Consider the following 17,243-nt stretch of genomic DNA (forward strand, 5'->3'; position numbering starts at 1 on the left):
GTTACTGATATACCATTTAAAAAGATTTATTTTTTATGTACAATTAAGTTTTTGGCAAACAATTTTGTCAACACACCTCAAATTTGTCTCAAATTTTGTTAAGAGATAAATCAAAATTAAAATGTTTTGTGATCTGCAATTGTATACATAAGGTTTAGATAAACATTCTTAATATGTTTACATGTTAATGTAATCTTTTAGGGAATTTTTTTTGTTTTTATTTATAGTTTTTAATATTTAATATTTTTATTTTTTCTATTGTTTCATTATCAGCATTTGTACTAAATTTAATTAATATATATATATATGCCTATTTACTAGTACTAATACTGAAACGATAGTCTCGAAACGTTTCTATGTTTGAAATAAATCAAATACTAAATTCAAATTAATAAAAAAATAAGTATAATACTAATGTTTATCTAAACTAAAGGTCTATCTATTTAATGAATAGTGAAAGAATGTAAGAAAAATGAATTACAATGTATACGTAAATACTGTGTTGAAACTAAAAAAATCATATTTTTTGTGTTTATTTTCGAAAATTTTATTTACCCGAAAATTTTTCAAAACAAATTTCAAACATTTTTAAAAAATAAATAAATATGTAATCATTGAAAGTGTAATTTTGGTATTTTTTAATTTTAATTAATTGTAAATCTCTAATTTTAATCAATTGCAAATCTCCAGTTTTAATTAATTGTACACAATTAAAATTTCTGTAAACTAGAGTTTACAGAAAACCTGTATTAAATACTTCAATATCAATTTCTATATAAATTATTGTTAGAATATAATTTCATTTACATAATTAGCGAATTTTTATTCTCTATTTATTCATTAATTTATTATTCTGTAAATGATAATAACTTTTTTATACTTTCTCTTATTTTCCGAATGAAAAACTTTGTGGTATGAATCCCCTATTTTATTTGTAACAAATTTCAAAAAATTAAATGATCATACCACAATATCATTTCAGTGAAAATTAATTTATTTGGTACAAAATATTATATTCATATTATAAATAGACTTCGATATTACTTACAAATTACATATATGTATATGTACATAAAGAAAATATTATTTAAAATTTAAAATTTATTATTTGAAAAATTTTGTAAGAAAGTACATAATAAATATAGTCATAGTAAAATTTTTGTACAATGAATACGTAAATTAAAATTGAAGAAATTATTTTATCATACATACATATTAATTTAAAAGAAATTACATATTATTGTTCCGAACATTTAATATAAAATGTTGTATAGAATAAGATTTACTATCATATTTAAAAATAGAAACTAGATAATATTTAAATATAAAAAATGTGTAGCACTTCTAATGCAAAGATTGTATTTTATTTTTGTTATTTCGAAAATAAATTTAACTAATATTTAATTGCAAATAAATAACTATGCTTTTTGAGTGCTAATAGTAATAATTAACAAATTCTATGTATATAAAAATTAATTTATTAATTAGCTTTAAAGATTTATGGATATTTGATAAAAAAGAAAAAATTAAATAAAGCAGATTTAATTTGTGTTCAATAGTAATGACGAATTCATCAATATTAAAAAAGAAATTAAATAAACAATCATGAAATAATAAATAAAAAGCAATATATTTATTATTCAATAGTATTGATAAAAAATTCATAACATTGACACTATTATAAGATTTAAAATCCATTTTAAATTAATAATTCGTACTTTTAAAACAAAAAGGCCTCTTAATTTACATTCAAAATATTTTTTATAAAAACCTGCACAGTAATTGTAATATTTCAAAAATTTTACAAAAGTGTATTATTAATAATCATACATTTTTAAAAATAGAAATCTTATTTAAATTTAGATTAGAAATTTAAAGTGCCTTTTTGGTTTAATTTTGATTGATTAAGAAAATAATTAGATTTTAAAAGTTTCTTGATGCTAAATACTTCAATAATTTGAAAATTGAAAAATAAAGTAATAAATATATAGATTATAATTAAAAAATACTATGCTAACTAGGAAAAATTCATGATATTGAAGTAAATAAAATTTCACATGTACATAAATATTACATAAAAATTTGTTGTAAATTTTGATTTATTAATATTAAATATAAGATAAACGACACAATATAATAAATAGTAAGCTTAAGAAACGAAAATGTTATTTTATGTAAAGTATTCAACCAACTAAAATTATATTATAAAAGTTGAATTTTATTTCTAAATGATCAAGATTTAATGTCTAAATAATTTTATAAAGCTATATTATATACAATTTTAATTAAGTAATTAGAAAGAATATTTCTAATATATTATAATAAATAAAGAAAAATTTAAAAAATTAATTTATATTTATTTCTTTTATTAATTAACTATTATAGATATTAATTCAAAATAATGATATATTTTGAAAATATGTATATTTTGGAATAAAAAATCTTTAAAAAATGTGTGAAATTTATTAAATAAGAACTTAATATATTTGCGTGTATATTAATTATGGAATTAATTATAGAAATTATATTCAACAGATTAAAATATATATTAAAAAATCACATTATTTGAACACAACAAAAATGAAATTAATATTTTAAAATTACATATATGTATATATATATATATATATAGAGAATATAAATTGCAAATAAATTTGAATTTTTAAAAAACATACCTTTTTTATCAATTTAACAGAGTTCTTTATTTTATTTTGTAAGTCTATAAATCTATTCAAAATTATGCCGAAAGAGGTTTGAAACTTAAATTATTTTTCAGTAAATAGATTAAAATTTATTTAACTATTCTTAAAAATAACTATGTGAAATGTTTTACTAAAAATAGAACACTATTAGAAACTTGTTAATTTTTGTTTTTAAAAACAATCTGATCTAAATATACATAATATACATTTTATTTTCTAGCAAAGTAAAAGTAACGCTCAGATCCTTATCCCTTAAACTTGGAAAAGGGCACATTTGTCATATTCTTTGTCACTTTGTTGAATAGTGATTAATAAGAGTACATATTTAAAGCAGTTGCATTATCCTCGTTACTTAAATAAATAATATATATATATTTAAATATAAATTTCATAGGTAAATTAAACGCAGGTTATTTCTATGTTGATATTATCAGAGCCTCACATATTTAAGGTTTTAATTTTGCAAAAAGCTTTGCATAACTTTTAAAGTGCAACTCTGAATTTGCAACACAATTAAAAAATATTACCATTTTTTAAGTAAAAATTTCATTGAATGAACATGGAGAAAGAATTTGGTAGATTTTCAATAATTCGGTTCTAAATTAAAGCAACACATATATAAAATATGGAAAATACTATATACAGAAAAATGTGAAGTTTTGAGGTTTTTACGAATCTCCAAACTATTAAGTTTTTGCAGATTTGCAATTAAGAAAAAAAATAACTGTTAAAGATTAATTCAGAACTTTAAGTGCATATTTCAACTATCGAAAATTCTCTAAGTTTCACTGCAAAAATATTTACTCTTTCTTTTAAAAAAATCCTTGATTAAAGATGAGTTTTATTAAATAAAAATTTCTCATTATTATTAATTTTTCGACCTTACAAACACAATATTTATTATTTAAATTTATGTTTTTAAGTGGTTTGAAAAGAAACAAATCTTATTAATAGCAAGTTATTAATATTGAATATATACAACTTATTCCTTATAAAATTTTAGGGAAATTTTCCCTTTTGTATAATGATTTACTGAAATTTCAAGAATATAAATGAAACGAAATAGTTTTTATTAATGCCGAAGAGTTTTTAAACATATATTTGTTGACTTCTGCCATAAAATCACCAAAAGCCAAAAACGCAAAAAAAAAAAAAAACAATTTTACATACATTTGATTACATTTTTTTTCAAGAACTAATAAAATGGATTTTTTTTTCAATTATATATATATATTGTGTGTGTGAATGCATTTTATATATACAATTTTGAACGATTAAAATTAAAATTGAACAAGACAAAATATCTATAATATATCAACTGGTTCATAAGGGGCGTCCAAATCTCTGTAGTGTATTACTGAACGGTAATCGCCACCAGGTCTTCTGTAAACATAGATAATATAAAAGAGTCTAATGAAATTCTTTTTTTTTTGTAATTTTTCTTTTATTTTTATAGCTATTAAAGTTTTTATAATTTTCATTGGCTTTTGTTTTGATCGATTCTTTCCATAAGAGCATTTATTTTATATAGTTTTTTCTTACTACATATTTTCTTTTCCAATATGCAAACAAAAAAAAAAAAAAAACAAATTAACTTTTATTCAATCTTGCAAAATATTATAAATTAATTATTGTTAAAATAACCATTTTATCAATACAAATATCTACGTAAAATTAAAATTTATAATTACACGAATTAAAAATACAAAATTTTCTTTTGTCAATTTTCCGCTAATTCTTTTTAATTTAAACTGCGAAATAAATTTTTCAACACAAAGCGAGTTTTCTATTGCATATCTTTTATGCATTACGTTTATTTATATAATAGAAATATTATTTGCTTCATATATTAAAAATTCATTTATTATTGAAAATTATAATAGCGAATTGGCCGTTACTATTTAAATTTAATCGAACATATCGAAATTTGGTGGAGCATCCAAATCATGATAACCTATAATACGTCGTTCATGTCCTCCTGGCAATTCGCTGTAAAAAATGTTTTCAAAAATTCGATTCTTATATTTATAGTTCGTTTGAAGGTATTTAATTCATTTAGTAACTACAATTTTAAAAAATATTTATATATATATCTTTATAAAATGCTTGCTTATTTTTTCATTTATAAACAACATTGTGATGCAAATTATATATAAAATGTTTTTTTCATATAAATAAATACATAACTTTGCAACACAATATAAATCTGTAGCAATTCGTTAAGTTTAGCTCAAAAAAATAATTTTTTTTCTTCAATTATAATTTTTAATAATATAAGTATACTAATATTAGTATTAAATTTAGTGAGCTAAAATCAATAAACAACAATCTTAATTCTTTTACATTTAATATTAAGAGTTAAAGATCTTTTATTAAAAAACAAAAAAAAAAATTATACTAATATAAAAAAGATGTAAATATTACCGTCTTCCTCCAAAGCCTCTCCTAGGAGGAGCCACCATTGGGGGTGCATAAGCTGCATATGGAGGAGCATAAGTTGGAAGAGCATAGCTTGGTCTAAAACTAAAATTTTTAAAATTTTTGGAAACTGTTTTTTTATTAATAATTTAAAATAAATACCCGGGATGTGGAGGTATGTCGGCAGTTGGCTGTCTCTTATTGTTACCAGGATGCTCAGGCAATTGAGGTCGTTTTGGATCTTTTAAATAATTATTAAAGTATTCCACTTCTTTTCGTACTTCTTCAACTTTTTCCGCATGTTTATTAAATATATGCTTGCGTATAAACTCAGGGCCTCTGAACTTTTTGCCCGATAATGGACACAACCATTTGTCTTTAGCCAGCTCTTGAGTATTAGCTTGAATAAATTTTTCAACTTCTGCTTCTGGATCTTTTGCTCCCAAATTTTTCATTTCATCAGGTTCAATGGGTGTACTCTTTGCAAAAAATGAAGACATTTTGCCTTCAAAATTTTTAATATAATCTTGCATATCGGATTGCGTAACTTTATTTTGTGGAGCTGGACCGCGAGCATGTATAATACCACAACGATTAGGCATTTCATCTTCATATGGATATTCACAGTGATTATAAAAATCAACTGAATGAACAATTCGAAGATACAAAATTAGTTTATCCAAAACAGATAATAATTGCTGATCACGTTCTAGCTGTTCTACCTCATTATTATCTTTATTTTCCGAAGTGCTCCCAGATGATAAACCTAAAAGTTCTTCTTCTTCGGCAGAAGCTTCTTCAATCAAATAATCTGTTATATTTTGCAAAACTGGGTTATTCGATTTGAATCCAAATGTTGCAACGTCCTTTTCCAAAATATTTTCGTCACCTTTGTTGACGAAAACTGCCTGCTCAATTCCATCAAGTTTATTTAACCATAAATTGAATTTTTCATCTAAGTTTAAAATAATTTTTGCGCATAGTTTTATATCACTCCGAACAATTGTTTTGTGCGCAGTGATTCCATTTACAGGGCGTACTCGTCTGCTGAGGTCTCTATTAACAATGGCACCCATTTCACAATCTCTCAAACGAATATTATTCAGGTTCCAACATATTTCTTTAATGTTGACATCTCGCTTAAATGTTACCCAACCGCGTCTAAACCACCTTCTCTCAACTAAGGGATCCGCAATGGCAACTCTAAGAAAACCATCATAACGCTTACATATAGCTTCAATTTCAGCTTTTGTTATACTGGGAGCTAGATTTCTTAAAAATATAGAGCTAGTTCGATGTAAATGTCGAGGAGTTATTTGGTTTTCTTTAATCTCAGCAATTTCGGATGATGATTTTTCTTTATCTTCATCAGGAAGTACTACACTTGCTTTTTCTATCAATTTTTCATCATTGTTTTCTTCAAGACTTTCTTCCGGCTTAGTTTGCCCATTTTGAACAACTTCTGGCGTAACTTCTTTATAGACTGAAACAATTTTTTTATTAACTACACAAGTATAATAAAAAATTTCTCACCTTTATCTGTAACTTCTTCTAAAGTAGATTCATTTTTTTCTTTCTCCGTATCATCTGTTTCATTTTCTACTTTTTCAGAATTGTCTTTTTCATTTTCTTCAGTTTTATTTTCTTCAACTTCTTTATCAATTTCATATTTCCTATAGTCTTCTCTCTTGTCTTCACGCTTTTTGGACTCATCGTCACTAGAAGAAGACGAGCTGGAAGAAGAACTGCTGCTGCTGGAACTTGATGCAGAATGACTTCGCTTCCTCTTCTTTGATTCATTTGCTTTCGGTTGTTCCTCCGTTTTTTCTTCTGTTTCCGACTCATCCCAATCCGAATCGCCAGAAGCTTTTGGTGGCTTCGATACTGCTACTATCGGCCTTTTCTCAGCTTCTTCATCCCAATCGGTCTCTCCCTTTTCAGTTTCGTCTTTTTCTTTTTTAACCTTTACTTCAATAACGTCATCATCTTCCGCTTTTTTGTTTAAGATTTCTGGTTTAATTTCTTGAGGTTTTTCATCTAAAGCTTTAAGATCTTCTTCTGTACCACCTTCCAATTTGATTACTACGGTATCCAGCAATCTTAACAAAGGATCTGCTTGATTGGCATCAACTGTTACGTTTGTTATTGAACCTTGTTCTAACAGTTCCGTGAAAACTTCAACACGACGCTGAAAATAATTAGCAATTAGTTTAAGTAATATCGTAAAAATGCTACTAACATTTAAAAAGCCAAGTTGTTCATCTTTTCGCTTGGACGATTCTTCAGGATGGTATTTATTTTTAAACCTGGTAAAAATTTATTTAGATTTTAAAATACAAATCAATGAATTACGTAACAAAATTAAATCTAAATATGAGCTTTCTTAATTTACAAAAAAATCCATTAAATATATTGTCTAAAATAACTTTATTGTTGTTATTCCCCAAGCTGATCCTGGAAAAATCCACGATAAAAAGACAAAAATATCTAAACACATTTAGATACTAAACTTAAATTCGTGAAAATTATCGCTAAGTCAATTTATTACATATTTCAATTTACATTATTTTTAAAAAATTATTTGAAATTCAACCTCAAATCTTACCTTCGTATACATCTAAGTTTTATATTTTATTCATAAATATAATTTGAACGATTAAAACGCGGAATTATATTTAAAACACACTTTGGCATTGCTCGCCAAGTGTAAAAAAAAACAAAAAAGTACCGCGATAATGCATATCCAAATATGAATATGAATATATGTAAGTATAAAGTTAATTAAGAGTTTTCGAGTATTTAAATATAAAATTTGCAGTTATTATTTCTTGCTATATTCGAAAACAAATAATAGTTTTGAACTTCTCTATGAAGAGCTGTTGGAGAAAACACTTATTTAATTTTAATATTAATTAATGTTCAAATTTTACAAAAATTAATGCAAATTATATCTGTAAAATTAATGAAATATACCTTTGACTATTATTTGAAATGAAAGAAGAATAAAAATAATTTTATAACAAAATAAATAAAATTACTCAAAAATTTCAGATTTACATTTAAAGGTAGAATTTTTATAGTTATTCTTCCTTCACCTATTCTCGAAAAGAATTTCTTACCATTCTTCATCTTTATGAGCTACAAAAAATTCATTCAACTGCTGTCTTTTAAACTCTAATTTGTATTCTCCATACTTTTTTAATACTTCAGAATCAGAGATACTGTCATCTTGAGTGTCGAGATACTGCTTTAAAGTTAACATTGGTGGCTGAGTTTGCAAATCATTATTAGCTTGAGCTTCCGAGGCGGCAGCAGCTGCTGCTGCTGCTCTCATATGAGGTGCCTGCGATGGCATTCCGTATGGATGTAAACCATGTATTGGATAATGATCCGGACCCCAAGCATACATACCATATGCCTCGTGCACTGTAATTTAATAAATATTGTAATTTAATTTTTTCATGTTCTTCAAACAAAATGAAATACCATATCTGGGTCTAACATCATCACCCCAGTCTGGTCTCATTCGCTTTGGTGGTGGTGAGTATCGTCCACTTCCTCTTCCACCAGATGTATAGTCCGGCCTTGAGCGACCACCCCTGAACGGATTTCTAAAACCAAAGGTTAGAGATCACAATATTATCGAAACAGATATTCTTACCTTTCAGGCCAATCTTCACGACGCCTTTCTTCTCTACGCTCAGAACGGTAATTATCGCTTCCAGCGCTCCTTTCGCCCCTAAATTTATCTCTTCTTTTCCGGTCATATTCATCGTCAGAATCAGCCATTATTATTACTTAACTATTAAGAGAAAAAGAACCAAATAGTTAATTTATCCGAAATTATAGAAATCAATACACTTTTATAAACTACTTTGAAAATTCCGGCACTCTTTTTTTTTTAAAGTTAAAAAAACATAACTTATTAAGTATTTATATTACGTTAATTTTATTTAATGGTATATTATTTTTGTTATTTTAGAATTAAATATTTTCCTCACCTTATAAAAATAGTTTTATTGAAAGCGTCACCAAAAATTATTATTATCTAACCTAAAAATATAAAACGAAATTAGCTCAATTACAATTTGGAAACAGTTCAGAAAATATTAAGAAAATTTAGGTTGCGTTCAAAATTTTTGTAAAGAATCAGAAATCTCAAACATTATGTTTTTCTTTGTAACAAACATATGTAGGTAGCCTATATTGGCAGAACAGAAAATATTTTTCGGATTCAGAATTTTCTATTTTTGTTTTATGTACATAATTTTAATATAATTGCTTTGAAAATAAAATTGCTAAATAAGTTAAAGTCTAGATTTACAATATCTCTTTATTTTATGTTCCATTCTATATTTTTACGTATGTTCCATCTATTTTTTATGTTACTTGTCCTAATTTTTTCAATAAATTTTTATCCATACGACACAATCTAAACTTTAATTTGAGTCTGATGAAAGTTGTACATTATTTGTCATCAGATCTTCGTTTTTCTAACAGCGATCAACAGATTTTTAATTTGTTTATAATTTTGTTACCAAATTGTTACATGTTGATTTAAAGTCATAATTTCATCAGATAATTTCAGATTAATGTTAGTGTTATATATTTATTATATCATATATTTGTTAGTATTATAAATATATTATGTATAAGCAATATTATTATAATAATGATGATTGAAAGGTAAATATGCACAAAGAACATATTCATTTTTGGTGTTTTATATGTTTATCTTAAATGTCAAGCCTTTTAAATAAATACAAAAATTTAATAGTAGTAGAACTTTATATAAAAATTATTTAAAAAAAAAATCTTTCAAGTTTTTCTTGATTCTTAATATGTTAGCTTAAAAATTAACCAGAACTTTTTTTGTGTATAATCACAACTAAACAAAAATACGTTTAAATCAAAAAATGTATAACACTTACGTCAACCTTCATCGAACAAGCAATAGCTGAATTACGTCAAACTTTTTGAGTCAACTGATACTCACTCTTCATGACTCATGAGTTTCCTTGTGTTGAACCTCGTTTTTTCTTCAGTTGTATATCAATATTGAAAATTCGATTTAATATGTCAAAGAATCAAGACTGAAAGTTACTGTGAAATTTTTCATGAATGTGCAAACAATATACGCAAATAAATAAAGTAGAATAAATATCTTTAATAAATACATAAAAACTTTTATTTTATTATAGAGCAGTACTTTAAAAAAATGCTATATTATTAAAATAATTTTTTATAAATTGTACTTTTGCGTGTTCTATAACTGAATTTGGCGCAATATAAGACTTCAAGTATATTTCAGTACTTTTTTTACATTCCTTTTTTTACTTTCAAATTCAGCCAATGAAACTGGATTACTGGCACACAAAGGCGAAGAACTTATTTTGAAGCTCTAAAATTTGTTGAGAAAAAAAATATTATTTTTCGCGTGCAAATGCTAAAGTTAATTTATTGGAAATATTGAGAAAAATAATTTTAATATTTTAAAATTTGATAGTTTTGCAATGACCACATTATCTAGTATCGAAGCTGAGTACAACGAAATTGTTAGAAATGACGGCTGGCATAGTTTGTTCCAGGTAAAAATGGCTAAAATATATATGTCAGATAACCAATTAAATTTTCATAGTGGAAGTTTTGTGAAAATTAAAAAATGTTCGCGTTTTGATTTCGAAAAAAGAATAAACAAAAATATTGGTACATTTTATAGAAAAATGTACGTTAATATTTTTTTCAAAAAAAGCATTTCCAAGAAATTGGTTTAAATATGTATAAAAAACCTGGAGTCACTAGTAACTAAATTCTTGGAAAATTTAGTTAATAATCTTTGTTGATAATCATTGTAAGAAACGATTATCCATTTTAAAATAAAAAAAGTTAAATATAAATCGATTAAATTATGGACAATACATACTATTATATAAACAAAATTCATAAATTGATTCTTGAAGTATATTTTTTTGAAATGTATAATATTTTGTATCAATTCTAAATTAGGAAATCCGAGAAAAATCGGAAAAGGAAGCAAAAGACAAACATTTTACCCATAATGAATCGAGCAGAGGAGAAAATCGCTCAATGAACAGGTATCGCGATGTGAATCCATATGATCATTCTCGGATAATATTGAATAGAAGCAAAACTGACTATATTAATGCCAACTTGGTTAAGGTAAAAATAATATAATGTTTTTTTTTATATTTTATTTTTTTAATAAGTGTAACACGAATTTCTGATTATCAACTTTAAGAAATATAATAATCCAGTAATAAATACATATTTTTGTTTTAATTAGATGGAAAGGGCCGATAGAAAATATATACTTACACAAGGACCTTTACGCGAAACAGTTGGTCACTTTTGGTTAATGATTTGGGAACAGCAATCAAAAGCAATATTAATGTTAAATAAACTTATTGAAAAAAAGCAGGTGAAATGTCATTTATACTGGCCAGAACAAACTGGTGAAGAGCATTTAATGTCTTTGAAAGATGTAGGGTTAAACATTGAGTACGTAAAGGGCGAGGAATACACAAATTACTGTAAAAGATGGTTCAAGTAAATATACTGAAATTTGTTTAAAAAAAAAATTAAATTTTGTCAACATTTGTTATTTGCAGAGTTACTGACACAAAAACTAGGCAGTCGCGGGAAGTAATTCAATTTCATTATACTACATGGCCAGATTTCGGGATTCCAAGTTCGCCTGTTGCATTTTTACAATTTTTAAAAAAAGTAAGAGATTCTGGAGCGCTTAGTCCAGAAGTTGGTCCAGCAGTAGTACATTGCAGTGCGGGTATTGGAAGATCTGGAACGTTTTGCTTAGTCGATTGTTGTTTAGTGTTGGTAAGAATTAAAAAAAAAAAGTTTTTTTTTATAAAAATCCATTAGCTTTAAAGGAAAATACAACCATGAGTAATGTAACCTTTTTTTAAACATTATGATTTTAAAATATATTTTCTAATTGTTACACTTTGAAATTGACGCATTTTCAATATTAGTACATTATAAATAAGTAAATAAACATATTTGTTTTTTACATAAATATATTATCTTTTACATAGATTGAGAGAGAAGGAGAAAACAATGTTTCTGTAAGGGAAATTTTGTATGAATTAAGAAGGTATCGTATGGGGTTAATTCAAACGGCTGATCAGTTATATTTTTCATATCAAGCTATAATAGAAGGAATGAAACAACTGAAAGATCCAGTAAATTTAAATTATACAATTTTCTATCTAAAATTATTTTAATAAACTTCAGCACTTGTAGGAATTTTTGGGTTATGAGGAAGTGCCAAAAGATTTAAAGGACCAAGGAGAGGAACTGCCTCCAATCCCACCAGTACGATATGGGTCTTTGGGGGGACCACAACAAAATGGTAACAATACAAGTACTTCGGTTATTCAAGGTATAGGATTAGCGTCAGCGACGACAGACAATGCAAATCAAACAAAAAATGGAACTACTGGAATATTAAGAATATCACCAGCAGATAGGCCTTTGCCACCTCTTCCTGTACCACCTACAAATGATTTAGAATCAAAAAGCGATGACGAAGAAAGTTCTGGTATTGATAAGGAGTTTATTAATGAAATTAATACTGACGAAGAATTAGAAGAAATGAAATGTCATAAAAGTGATGACGACAGTATCAATGATGGTTATAATGAAGATAACAAACAATATTATAATAATAAACATGAACCTACCGATAAACAAATAACTGAAACTAACTCTGAAAATGTTGATGATGAAACTACAGCAAAACGTATTAAATTGGGTAATGATAATGAGGCAATTGATTCTACCAATATTCCTAACGGAATTAGTGATAGAAAGTAAGTGTTTTCACTAAAAAATTATTCTGTTCTCGACTTAAACATTATAACGTTTAAAATCATTATAAAAAAACATGTACAACATAAACTAGTTAGGATTTTATATATATATATATTCTTCTATAATGTTAGTAGTATGAAATTCATATTGTAAAAAAATATATACATACATAAATGTTTAAAAAAATTCAATAATTTTGATAAAAAATAATTAGGATTTAAATTACTGAATTATTCAAATCAATTAGTGAAAAAACATAATCTTTAATATAGATTTTTATTTTATAAAATATTGAAATAATCATTATTAATAATTTTTATATTTCTGTTACTGTATTTCAAAACGAAAAGAACACCTTTAATTTTCGGGTGCATTATATTGATATTTAAGTTTTCAATATTCTGATGTCTCGAGTTTTTTTTTTTATTCAAATCTCATATTTCTTATTTCAAATTGATGAAATCCCAAATTATAAATAAAAATCGAATCGATAAAAAGTAAAAAGAACTAAATCTTTTTTTTTCTGTTTTTGTTTGTTGTTTAAATTTTTAGAAACTGCTGGTTTTGATTGACACTAGAACCAATTATTTCTTATATCGCCTAGGAAGGCATGTGAAGAAAATTTAAAATGCTTGTATCGTCATCACTAATCAATATATTTATACATACATATGCGTATATATATATATATGATTATATTATATACATATATAAAGTATTGTGGAAAAGTCGTATTACTTTTTGTACTTGTACTTTTATAATAATAGCTGTGCCAATTTACATTTTTGAAAAAAAAAATGAACTTTAACCAATTATATTAAATTAATTCGTGTTTCTTACATTTTGACCATATTTTTTGTTAATTATATACTAAATGTGTAAAATGTTGTGTTATAGCTAATTCGTTAAAAGTCTTTATAATATTGAATTCAAAATCGTAAAAGATTTGATTTTAAATAGCGTAAATTAAATGTTTAAATCTAAATCAAAATACTACACATTAAAAATAAAAATCTTTTGCCTAATAATTTTATACATATTTACATATATGTTCTTAATAAATGAAAAATAGAAAAATTTAAAAATTTTGTCGTAAAAAACATAAGATGCAAAACACAGTGAAAAAATTGAAATCCTAATAAAAATTAAAAAAAAAAAAATTAAATTTTTGTTTTTATTAAAAAATTTGTCATTTTTGATAAAGAGGAAAATTATATTAAAGGTTAAAAGTTTAATATTTTTAAGTATATGTGATTATCTTGATTTTCAGTAATAAAAATCTTAAGGTAATTTAAAATAATTTAGGATGTCAGAATTATTATGATGTCATAATTAATGTTAAAATGCATTTTGTTGAAAAATATTTACTTGACGCTTTTTGAACAGTTTTATAACGCATAATTTTCGATCGTAATTTTTTATATAATTTAGGTACATTTACTTTAGAGAAAATAAAATGATGTTAGTGAAATGCAAAAGATAATTTATTTCTAACAATCAAATAAATTGCACTATTAAACTTTAAAATTTGTAATAATAAATAATAAAGTTAAGTTTATATTAAAAAAGAAATATTATTTAATTGCTTTTTACGCATTATAGTATTGACGCTTGCATTTATAAATAAATAATTTTTAATTATATCTCAATTAATCTAAAAATTATTTTTTGCAATAACCGTTTCTTAAATTTTATAGTTAAGTGTATCAAACATAGATTTTTTTTTCCTTAAAAAATATTTGAATCGAATATACAATACACTTTTTATGTATTTTTAGTTCAGAAAATTCAGAAATAAGAAGGCGACATATTGAACGCCAAGAGAATATTGCAAATAAAGTAAATGAAATCAAAAGAAAACAACGAGAAATCGAGGCTGAAACGGAGGCGTCGAAAAAGCGAAGATCAATAGTAAGATTCTTAGCAGCTGGAGTGATTGTTGGAGTTTTATGTGTATATGCTTACACGAAATTTGGTTAAATCCCAAATAAATGAAAAAAAGGAAAAAAAAAATAAATAAGTGTAATTAAAAAATAAATAATTTTTTAAGCGAACATTAAAATAAACAGAAAGTAAATTCTCTATTTTTTTATTTAAAATTTAAATCATAATAAATTTATATCCGAATATTTATGAAAACGTATAATATTCAAAGATTGTAAAATTGTTCACAAAGTATACATTACAAGCATAATGTATATGCATATATATATACATATATATACATCATAATAAGAAATGTAATAGCTGCTGATAGTTAAATATATTTGGGTTACTATAAGTTTCTAAGCAGCTCAAATAAACTTATAAAATTAAACAGACGTAATATTTGAATTTTACATTTAATATGTGTAAGAGAAAAATTAGTTTACGTTTTATACATACTTGTTTTATTTTATAAGGTATATAATTCATGTATATTTATATATATGTATTAATATATATTTATATATATACATATATATGTATCTATATTATGATTACTAAATTTATATTTAAGAAAATAAAATAATTAGAAACATATTTATTATGATTTTAATTTAGTTAACATCCTTATAAAATATAACATTTGATTATGCGTATAATTTATGCTGTGAGACATCATAATTTTATTACTTCATTCTTATTATTTTTCTTTTTAACTCTCCGTAATTAAAGAATTGTCTTTTTTTTTAATGAACAACAATATTATCGCTAATAATAATATAAATGAAATTTTCGGCACATGTTTTACAATTCAACATTTCACTTCATTTAAAAAAATGTTAACTTCTAGTTTACGATTTAAAATTTGTAAGTTCCAGTGAAATTAAAATTCTATATTTATTCAAAAATTTGCGAAAATATTTAATAAAATTGTGTTTGCGTTTTTTAGGATTTCGTGCTTTCATACTCAATATGCATACCACTATTAAACTATTGGTAACAAAATGAAAAGTAATAAAATTTTGATGTTTTAAATATTTATTCGTTAGTCCGAAAAACTTTTAAGCAAAATAAGTAAAAATATATTTATTTTTACTATTTGTATCTGCAATAAATAAATTACTTTAATTCGTTCGATAAAAATAATAATTGTATTTTTGCAGTAGCTTTTTTTTTTAATTTTTGTATAAATTTCTAATTTATTTTCACTTACAATAGTTAACTTTAATAATTAAATTTGAACAAGTTTTGGGGAAATTTAATAAAAAAAAATAATATTTTTTGTCATAAGATATTTAAAATAAAAAAAAAAAAGCTGTAGACTGATAGAGAAATTTTATATACAAAAACAAAAAATAAGGTAAAGAATTTAGATAAAAAAAAAATTAGAAACAAAATTAAAATCACTTTTTCTACATAATGTAAAGTGTAAAAAAAATATATTTTTCTTTTATTTTTGAGAAAAAAATTTTTTAGTCGAAACATCCCAGAATTATAAATTAAGTGTAATATAACATTGCATTTTTTTCTAGCTTTTGGAATTAATATTTGTAAACATTTGACTCATAAGTACATTTAAAACTCGAAATCAAATTTTTCAAGAAAATATACTTTACAAAATCATTACTTTTGTTCTTGTGATTTATTAAAATATTTTTCGATTATAATTTAATAAACGATTAAATAAAAACGTAAATAAATTAAAATATTTAGATTTATCTATAATAACAATTTCAAAACCTTAACAGAATTTTTTTATTGTAAAATCAACAAATACTACAAAAGTAGGCACTTCATTGAAAATTTTTATTTACAGTAATGTAAAGTAAAAAACACTTGTTTTTGTTATTCCATTTTTTTTATTATTTATTTCGAGTTTTATTTTTTTTTATTTATTTCAATTTACAAAATTTTTTAACCAATTTTTGTCTCTTAGATTAAAAAAAATGGATGGCCTAGTAAAGTTTTGGCCAGATGTAAGAAGTGATAGTGATTATAAAATTTTGTAAATTCTAATAACTTCTAAAAAAATAAATTTTGAAAATTAAAAGAAAAAAAATAAACTGTGAAATAAGCGTAAGGGTTTTTTATTTTATATTGCTGAAATTTCAAATAATTAAATAAAAGTTAAATACGCTTGTTACATTTATTTAATTTGCAATATTATAAAATCTATTTGATTTCAAGTGTTTAATAATATGAATAAAGAAATATAAGGAATTTAGAATACATCATGTAGATATATATTGCATTAAATTTAAAGAATAAATATTCATAAATCAAATAAATATGAATATTTATATATATATATATTTATAGTAATATATTAAATATTGTAAAATACAC

At 23.9% G+C, this 17,243-nt stretch overlaps 2 protein-coding genes across 4 annotated transcripts; one reads left to right on the top strand and one right to left on the bottom strand.

Moving 5' to 3' along the window:
• Window positions 1–3,797: 3,797 nt before the first annotated feature.
• On the bottom strand, window positions 3,798–9,196 carry LOC129608923 (serrate RNA effector molecule homolog). Of its 2 annotated transcripts, none has more exons than XM_055520726.1 (9): window positions 9,122–9,173; window positions 8,782–8,922; window positions 8,607–8,731; window positions 8,240–8,546; window positions 7,360–7,426; window positions 6,654–7,308; window positions 5,283–6,603; window positions 5,127–5,225; window positions 3,798–4,085 (listed from the first exon to the last, which is right to left on the bottom strand). In XM_055520726.1, the coding sequence occupies exons 2-9, from the start codon at window positions 8,907–8,909 to the stop codon at window positions 4,007–4,009; spliced, it is 2,781 nt and encodes a 926-aa protein (XP_055376701.1). In that variant the 5' UTR covers window positions 8,910–8,922; window positions 9,122–9,173; the 3' UTR covers window positions 3,798–4,006. The 2 variants fall into 2 exon arrangements, with proteins under 2 accessions (XP_055376701.1, XP_055376700.1); XM_055520725.1 differs by lacking the exon at window positions 3,798–4,085 and adding an exon at window positions 4,116–4,691 and having other exon boundaries at window positions 9,122–9,196.
• Window positions 9,197–10,478: 1,282 nt separating this feature from the next.
• On the top strand, window positions 10,479–15,292 carry LOC129609042 (tyrosine-protein phosphatase non-receptor type 61F). 2 transcript variants are annotated; one of them, XM_055520894.1, is made up of 7 exons: window positions 10,479–10,708; window positions 11,127–11,300; window positions 11,425–11,687; window positions 11,750–11,975; window positions 12,194–12,340; window positions 12,402–12,970; window positions 14,750–15,292. In XM_055520894.1, the coding sequence occupies exons 1-7, from the start codon at window positions 10,634–10,636 to the stop codon at window positions 14,949–14,951; spliced, it is 1,656 nt and encodes a 551-aa protein (XP_055376869.1). In that variant the 5' UTR covers window positions 10,479–10,633; the 3' UTR covers window positions 14,952–15,292. The 2 variants fall into 2 exon arrangements, with proteins under 2 accessions (XP_055376869.1, XP_055376870.1); XM_055520895.1 differs by lacking the exon at window positions 14,750–15,292 and adding an exon at window positions 13,524–13,966.
• Window positions 15,293–17,243: the final 1,951 nt, after the last annotated feature.

Source organism: Condylostylus longicornis, unplaced genomic scaffold (assembly GCF_029603195.1).
Source record: "Condylostylus longicornis isolate FDR11 unplaced genomic scaffold, ASM2960319v2 ptg000038l, whole genome shotgun sequence".
NCBI classification, from domain to species: Eukaryota; Metazoa; Arthropoda; class Insecta; order Diptera; family Dolichopodidae; genus Condylostylus; species Condylostylus longicornis.

Bases quoted from the DNA above. Each gene is read 5' to 3' on its own strand.
- LOC129608923 (XM_055520725.1), bottom strand. From the start codon at position 8,909: ATGGCTGATTCTGACGATGAATATGACCGGAAAAGAAGAGATAAATTT. The intron at 7,309-7,359 runs GTTAGTAGCATT...AATTATTTTCAG, and splicing joins AACAACTTGGCTTTTTAAAT to CGTCGTGTTGAAGTTTTCAC. The intron at 4,692-5,126 runs GTAATATTTACA...CATTTTTTACAG, and splicing joins AGAGGCTTTGGAGGAAGACG to CGAATTGCCAGGAGGACATG.
- LOC129609042 (XM_055520894.1), top strand. From the start codon at position 10,634: ATGACCACATTATCTAGTATCGAAGCTGAGTACAACGAAATTGTTAGA. The intron at 11,688-11,749 runs GTAAATATACTG...TGTTATTTGCAG, and splicing joins TACTGTAAAAGATGGTTCAA to AGTTACTGACACAAAAACTA. The intron at 11,976-12,193 runs GTAAGAATTAAA...TCTTTTACATAG, and splicing joins TCGATTGTTGTTTAGTGTTG to ATTGAGAGAGAAGGAGAAAA.